Consider the following 9,019-nt stretch of genomic DNA (forward strand, 5'->3'; position numbering starts at 1 on the left):
AAAACATTAAAAATTAACAAAAACACCCCACCCACCCATTCAGTGCCGGCAGCTGGCCACTACCATCGGAGAGTGGTCAGAAGTCGCCGAAATGGTGTACAACTAGCTAGATCTAGTCGGTCGTGTACCGAACTAGCTTTTTTCGGCCAGATTCACCATGGATATAGCCCAAAAAGGCCAGATCTACGACCAAAGATTTGGCCATTAACTACCAGATCTAGTCGTTGACCATCAATAATGGCCAAGATATGGTCATCGTTGACAATTAGATGTGGCTAAATCTAGCCGTCAACAGCCAAATCTTTGGCCGAAGATCTGACCTTTTCTGGCCAAATCCATGGTAAATCTAGCCAAAAAAGGTCAAATCGGTGCACGACCAGTTAGATCCAGCCGGTTGTGTGCCATGCGACTTCTGGCCACCCTTTGGCGATGGTGGCCAGTTGCCAGCAATTAATGGGTGGGTGGGGATGTTTTTGTTAATTTTCAATGTTTTATTATAGGGGGTGTTAAGCTAAATTAACAAATGTAGAGGATTAAAAAATAATCTATATATTTTTAGAAAATGTTTTCCAAAAATTTACCAAACACATTTTCAAAATCCAATCATATTCTCGTAATAACAACCTAACTCAACTTTTTCAAAAATACTCTACCAAACACAAATAAAATTTAACAAGTATATATATACAAATCTTACTGGATGCATGCATATATACAAACTAATATATGGGTTAATCAACATATGGCACATTTTGGAAGCTCTAGAATTGCTCCATTTTGACACATTGGATTAATAAGCCAATCAAATTGCTCTATTTTAACACGTTGGGTTGGCATTTATTGCTCCATATATGATTATTAATTAATTTAAAAAAAGTGATATGTAATAATAATAATAATAATGTTAGCATTGGTATTCCAAAGTCTAAATAAATAAACATAAAGATTGGATTACATAGGTGCATTACATTGATATAAAAGTATACCTGTTTATTAATAATTATATAGGTGCAATGTATTGACATTGCAAACATTTCTTCATATTTAATTGTGTTGGCATTCGAAAGGTCTAAATAAAGGGTTGTAAAAAGGGCGTATGTTTAATTGTGTATTATCACAATATGTTAGTTGGTGTCAATAATATGTTTAATCTTTTGTTAATTATTTATAGGTCATGTTTGTTTATGTCAATAATACGTATGTTCTTCATGATTTTGTTAATCGATGATGTTTTATTTATTTATGTTTTTGTTGTTATTTATAAGTCAAAGATTCATGAATTGGCGTGGAATAAAGGAAGGATGTCTGATTGACATTGTCAAGTGAATTGTTATTTTGATTCATTCTTCTGAACTGTAAGTATATCTTCTAACTATTTTAATACGAAATTGTAAGTATATCTCCTAACTATTTTAACGGTTATTATTTGATTGAAAGATTGTTTTTTATCAGTCAAACTATTTGAATGATTAATTGTGTTAGTCGTGCTGAACGGTAAGTGTATTCCTTAACAATTTTAATATAAAGATTAATTAACATTTGTTGATTTCGTTTTCAGGTAATAGTTGTTATACGAATGAATAATTGTTCCTTAACAATCTTAACATAAAGATCAATTAAATTTTGTTATGTTTGTTTTCAAGAAAATGTTCATGTACTTTACTAAGATCAAATCGAGGATGATCCTATTGTCAGCCGAACTGTGAGTATGTGTCATATTTATATTAGTAGAAACGGTTCATTTGTGTTGAATATGTTTTCTATAAAAAAATTCATGTATTTTAATTTGTTATATGAATGATTAATTGTTTATGTCCTGCTGATGTGCGAGTATATATGTTAAATGAATTAATTTTGGTTGATTTTGTTTTCTAATTTATAGGTGTTATTTGAAATATTTCTTATCAATCCTAATATAATAATCCCTTAAATTTTGGTCAAATAAACCATTCATTTTATTATCACACGTATTTCGGTTTCCACTAAACAATCAGTAGTAAATTGACCATAACTTGTTCAATAAAAATCCAACTAATCGAAGGATTGAATCTTTAGAAACTAGACAGACAATGCTTTAATTTGATATATTATACACTTAATTTGGATAACTGTAGCCCCACTGCCGAACCATTCATTTTATCATCACATTCATTTTGGTTTCCTTGTTTCTCGATTTCCACTAAACAATCAATAGTAAATTAGCCATAACTTACTCAATAAAAATTCAATTGATGAGCGGTTTGAATATTTGAAAACTAGAAAGATAGAGCTTTAATTTAATATATGATGAATTTGAATAAATATAGACATGTGGCCAAACCATTCATTTTATCATCACACACATAAAACCAATTCAATTTTAGTGATGACAAAGGAAAACAAATATTGATATGTTGTTTTAATTGTATTTGTTCTATCTCTTTTTGTTGATATTTTTTATGTTACATATATCGAAAACAGGTTGTTGCTAGATATAACAAATTTTATTTGTATCACAAATATCATCTGATGTTTGTTGCCGAACCATGTAGCTTTGGTAAACCATTTATAATATGCCGAATATTATCCTAAAAGGAAAACAAATATTGATACGTAGTTTTAATTGTAATTGTTCTATCTCTTTCTGTTGATATCTTTTTACGTTACATACATATATCATGAAAAGAGGTTGTTGCTGAATATAACTAATTTCATTTATTTAACACACGCATTTCGGTTTCCACTGAATAATCAGTAGTAAATTGACCATGACTTACTCAATAAAAATCTAATTGATGAGAGAATTGAATTTTTAGAAACTAGACAAACAGTGCTTTAATTTGATATATTATACGCTTAATTTGGATAGTTGTAGCTCTACTGCCAAATCTTTCTTTTCATCATCACAAACATTTCAACTTCCACTGAACAATCAATAGTAAATTGACCATAACTTGCTCAATATAACTCCAATTGATGTGAGGTTTAAATCTTTAGAAACTAGATATACAAGTCTTTAATTTATTATATTATACATTTAATTTGGATAACTGTAGCCCTACTACCAAACTATTCCTTTTATCATCACACATTTTAGTTTCCACTAAACAGTTAACAGTAAATTGATCATAACTTGCTTAATAAAACTTCAATTGATGAGAGGTTTGAATATTTAGAAACTATATAGATAGGTCTTTAATTTAATATATTATACGCTTAATTTTGATAAATGTAGCCTCTCTTTCGAACCATTCCTTTTATCATCACACACATTTCGGTTTTCCTTATTTTTCAATTTCCACTGAACAATCAATAGTAAATTGGTCATAACTTACTCAATAAAAATCCAATTGATGAGCGGTTTGAATCTTTGTAAACTAGAAAGATAGAGCTTTAATTTGCTCTATTATGTGATGAATTTGAATAACTATAGACCTGCGGTCAAACCATTCATTTTATCATCACATACATAAAATCAATTCAATTTTAGTGATGACAAAGGAAAACAAATATTGATATGTAGTTTTAATTGTATTTGTTCTATCTCTTTTTGTTGATATTTTTTATGTTACATATATCAAAAACAGGTTGTTGCTAGATATAACAAATTTTATTTGTATCACAAATATCATCTAATGTTTGTTGCCAAACCATCTAGCTTAATTGAGTAAACCATTTATAATATGTTGAACCATTATTATTATCCTTAAAGGAAAACAAATATTGATATATAGTTTTAATTATAATTGTTCTATATCTTTTTATGTTACATACATATATCATGAAAAGAGGTTGTTGCTGAATATAGCTAGTTTTATTTATTTAACAAATATCTACTGATGTTTGATGCTGAATCATATAACTTTGGTAAACCATTCATTTTATCATCACGCATATTTCGGTTTCCACTGAATAGTCAGTAGTAAATTGACCATAACTTGCTCAATAAAAATCCAATTAATGAGAGGTTTGAATATTTAGAAACTAGACAAACAAGGCCTTAATTTGGAAAATTGTAGCCCTACTATCGAACCACTCCTTTATTATCATATACATTTCAGTTTCCACTATATCTCGATTTCTACTAAACAGTCAGTAGTAAATTAGTCATAACTTACTCAATAAAAATCCAATTGACTAGCGGTTTGAATCTTTGGAAACTAGAAAGATAGGGCTTTAATTTGATATATTATACCATGAATTAGGATAACTATAGACCTACTATCGAACCTTTCATTTTATCATCACACACATATAACAAATTCAACTTTAGTGATGACAAAGGAAAACAAATATTGATATGTAGTTTTAATTGTATTTTTTTCTCTCTTTTTGTTGATTTTTGGATTGATTTTGTTGTTTGATTTGTGGGTTTTACAATTATCGTCTTTCTTTAGGATGTTATCATCAAATGTTTTTTTTGTTATAGGTGGTAGTCAATTCTAATTGCAACAAATAGATTTGTATCATAGGACATTTATCTTCATGGCTTCTTCAATGCTTCAATTAAGTTACTTTTAGATTATACTGTTGGAGTTGTTGTTGCTTTCTATATGAGTTCTTTTTTCAATATTCTTAAAATTTTTTTAATTTCTAAAATAATAATAATAAAAATAATTCATTTTCTCTTCTCAACAATCAAAATCATTTCTTTCCTTTAGCTCTGCAAGTCTCCTGCTTAAAAGTTCACATTTTTCAACAATGTTTCTCTTTCTCTGATTGATTTATAGACTTATCAATGATACCCATTGGGTTATCCTACAATTTTTTTTGCTTTTCTTGACAAAGTTTTAAACTTTGGTTGCGGATTTCAAATGGTGACATATTTGAGAAGAACTATGATGATATAGACTTTAAGTTCAATTTGTGGATATTTTATTTATTGATTTTTTAATTATCAATTCAATATAAAATGAACTTCAATATAGAAAATATATATTTAAAACACAAAAAAAAAAAAAACCAATAATAATGTAAAAAAAATATAATAAACATACCCGCGTAACGCAACTTGAAAATGGATATAAGTTATAAAAATTGCGGAATGTTAGTATAAATTTTAAGTTTAAATAGTTGATGTTAATAATATTCATGTGATCTTAAATATCATACACGATTCAGTACAAAATACTGATATCGAATATCAAAGGCATGTCTGTAAAAATAATATCAATTGTATAAGGTGATGATCCTGCAAATATAATTAGACTATATAATATTCAGGTAATTTTCTCAAATTGGATGAATGATTTAATGACATTTACCTTTAATTGATATTAATAATTATACATATATAATTATTAATTTTATCTTAACATAATTTTGTATCTATATAAAATTTATATTTATTTTAAAATTTATATAATTTGACAATTATTATATTTTAATCTAATTTATTTATTTTATTAGAATAAATCTGTTCCCAATTTATTTTAAAAACATTGAACAAACATATCTACCCGCCATGTCTAGTTACATAACCAATTAATATTTCGCCGTACGTATAGTAAATGTCTCTGAAATAAAATAAATACAGTAATAAGTTGTTGGACCAAACTCATTCACTCACCCTCCTTCGCCATCTATAAAAAAAATCTCAATCGTCACAGCCTCCAGTGCACTTAATTGTTTTCTTTTGACCTACATTTCTCTTCTCCACAACTTAAAATGGAGTTAACAGACCTCCTTATCATCTTTTCAGCCCTTTTCTTTCTCTGTTTGTGGTGGCGACACTTGTCTAAAATCCGTCGTGGCTCCAAGAACCAGCTGCCACCAGGTCCTCCCGGTTGGCCTCTCGTCGGAAACTTGATCCAGGTCATCCTCCAACGCCGCCATTTCATCTTTATAATACGTGATTTACGTAAAAAATATGGTCCAATTTTCACCATGCAAATGGGTCAACGTACTATGGTTATTGTCACAAGCTCTCAGCTTATCCATGAAGCTCTTGTCCAAAGGGGACCTGCATTTGCCTCCCGCCCACCCGATTCTCCGATCAGACTAGTCTTCAGCGTCGGGAAATGCGCCATAAACTCGGCCGAATACGGGTCTCTCTGGAGGACTCTCAGGAGAAACTTCGTCACAGAGTTGATAACCCCAACCAGGGTCAAACAATGCAGCTGGATAAGAAAATGGGCAATGGAATACCACATGAAAAGGATCAAGAATGAGGCCTCAGAGAATGGCTTCATTGAGGTAATGAGTAACTGCAGGCTCACCATTTGCAGTATATTGATTTGTTTGTGCTTTGGTGCAAAGATCTCTGAAGAAAGGATCAAGCATATTGAAAGCATACTAAAGGACGTAATGCTCATAACATCACCTCAACTCCCGGATTTCTTGCCTATTCTCACTCCGTTATTTCACCGCCAAATGAAGGAAGCAAAACAACTCAGGAAAAGACAACTGGATTGCTTGGTTCCGCTTATAAGGAACAGAAAAGATTTTGTCCAAAAAGGGGAGAACCCTAATTCGGAGATGGTGAGTCCAGTTGGGGCAGCGTATGTGGATTCGTTGTTCGGTTTGGAACCGAATGGTCGAGGCCAGTTAGGCGACGAAGAGATCGTAACATTATGCTCAGAAGTGATAAGCGCGGGCACTGATACGAGTGCAACAACCGTTGAATGGGCGTTGCTTCACTTGGTGTTAAACCAAGAGATTCAAGAAAAGTTATATAAGGAAATCGTTGATTGTGTTGGGAAAGATAGGCTGGTTGAAGAAGAAGATGTAGAGAAAATGGTTTATCTTGATGCCGTAGTTAAAGAAACACTTCGGCGACACCCGCCGGGGCACTTTTTGTTATCACATGCGGCGATAAAGGACACTGAGCTGGGCGGGTATGCTATTCCAGCAGGAGCTTATGTGGAGTTTTACACAGCCTGGGTGACTGAGGATCCGGATCTGTGGTCGGATGCGAGAGAGTTCCGACCCGAGAGGTTCGTGGACGGGGATGGGGTTGGTGTGGATGTGACTGGGACACGTGGAGTGAAGATGGTTCCGTTTGGGGCTGGGAGGAGGATTTGTCCAGCGTGGAGCCTGGGAATGTTACATATTAATTTGTTGCTGGCTAGAATGGTGCATGCTTTCAAGTGGTTGCCGGTTCCCGGGGCTCCACCCGACCCGACAGAGACTTATGCTTTCACTGTTGTCATGAAGCATCCTCTCAAAGCTATTATTTTGCCAAGATCATATGTCGGATAATTTACCAAAAAGGAAATGTTTGATATAATTTTAAGTTATATTAATTAGTGAATTAAAGCATATAAATGATGGATTGATATTAATAGATATATATAGTGCTTGAATTTTCAAGTGTATTTCCAATATTGAGGGAATAAAGCATTGTAGTTTTTCTATTTTAAATAGCATTGTAATTTCCACTTTTAAAAAGAATTAATGGTGGTACGTATTCCATCAATTATTAGTAGATTATTTGTTTATTTTAATGTCGATAAGGAAATGATTTACTTGATTGTTTGAGTTAAAACTGGTAGGAGTAGAGTGAGGAAGTGAGAATAGTAATAGGTCAATAACAAACCAAAAAAAAATCTATCTATAGTCTAATTAATTAAACATTGCAACTACAATTATACTATCAACATATAAAAGAGAGAGATTAGCATCCTTTCATTTAATATGTCATGCCAATAATTATTGAATGCTTCATATTCAACCATTTTTCTTATTTTTCCACCAATAAAATGCAAAATGACATGTCTTTACTTTTTCCCTTTGAGTTTTAAGTTCAAACATTGTGGCCATCTACTACAATAATATTATAGTTTATATAGTCCTTTAAACTTGTAGAGTGTTCAATAGACCCACTATAATTATAAAAAATAATAATAATCAATAAACTGAAAGCTAGCCCGAACACCCGGTTTCAAAAAAAATAATAATCAATAAACCGATTTATATAAACGGATGTAGAATCCGATGCAATTTTCCCCTTTGCTCACGTTATGGCTATGTGAGGACAAGCATATTTTCCAGTAATGTGTGAGTTTAACCGAACCAAGACTCATTCTTGATGGTTTATTTCAATTACCAGCTTAAGGGAGAGACAGGTAGGTCACTTATTTCGGAACCAACCGCCACCAATACTATGTGCTTTGGTTGTAATAAAAACACACCTTATAAATGACTCAATAATAAAGTTGCCATAAAAAGTTTTGACAAAATTAATGACCAAGTCTATAGTTAATAAAAAATTGTCGACAATAATCTCTCTCTGTAATTGTTGTTTAATTTACTGATTCACCGATTGGGACAGAGTCATAGTTTCCACACAAAAATACTCATTCTGCCCCTGCCATTACTGCTCTGCTAATTGGCTTTTATTTTATGCATGCTGTGGTAGTTTATGAAAATGAATGAGGATGACCCATACCATTCAATGAATTTCCAGTAAAAGGTCTTCTTGTGCAGTTGGTTGTTGGCCCATTAATTGATCTCTTCTATTCACTATGTAAATTATTTGGATTTCCTTGCCTTATTATTTGATGTTTTTGTTAGCCATTGAAGCTTATGGATGAAAGCTTTTTTAAGAGTAATTGATTTTATTTCTCATGAAAGCAAGATTTCAACGAAATTTTGAATAAAGAATACAAAGGATTATTATATAAAAATGAAAGTTAGGATTCTTGGAATAATAATTACAAAGGTTTATAATGAGTTTAGTTCCATTATATTTTATCCTCTTTACTGATTTTTGTAAAGAATAACATTGGAAATTACAAATAAATAAATTGATAAAAATTGTTTCAAAAGATAAAAAGGACAACGTTTTAAAACAAAAAAGGGACAAAATTATGTTAAATTTAACTGAGAATGATAAAAAGACATAAATGCCCCTTAACATATAGTTAAAGGAAAAACATTCAAAATTTATATTATTATGAAAATTAAAAATATATATATTTCCAAAATTAAAAATCAGATCACTATTAAAAACTAAAAAAATTAAAAAACCAAAAATATATTGTTAAATAATTTTAAAATTAATTAATTAAAAATACTAAATATAAAAAGATACTAAATA

The 9,019-nt window shown here is 30.9% G+C and overlaps 1 protein-coding gene across 1 annotated transcript; it reads left to right on the plus strand.

The window, feature by feature from the left end:
- The first annotated feature begins 5,628 nt into the window (after window positions 1–5,628).
- On the plus strand, window positions 5,629–7,179 carry LOC116123312 (cytochrome P450 77A4-like). Its single transcript, XM_031409106.1, has one exon. It carries the CDS (start codon window positions 5,647–5,649, stop codon window positions 7,177–7,179), a length of 1,533 nt encoding a protein of 510 aa, XP_031264966.1. The 5' UTR covers window positions 5,629–5,646.
- Window positions 7,180–9,019: the final 1,840 nt, after the last annotated feature.

This window comes from Pistacia vera, unplaced genomic scaffold (assembly GCF_008641045.1).
Source record: "Pistacia vera cultivar Batoury unplaced genomic scaffold, PisVer_v2 Contig141, whole genome shotgun sequence".
Lineage (NCBI taxonomy): Eukaryota > Viridiplantae > Streptophyta > Magnoliopsida > Sapindales > Anacardiaceae > Pistacia > Pistacia vera.

Coding starts and splice junctions, on each gene's coding strand:
- LOC116123312 (XM_031409106.1), top strand. CDS start 5,647: ATGGAGTTAACAGACCTCCTTATCATCTTTTCAGCCCTTTTCTTTCTC.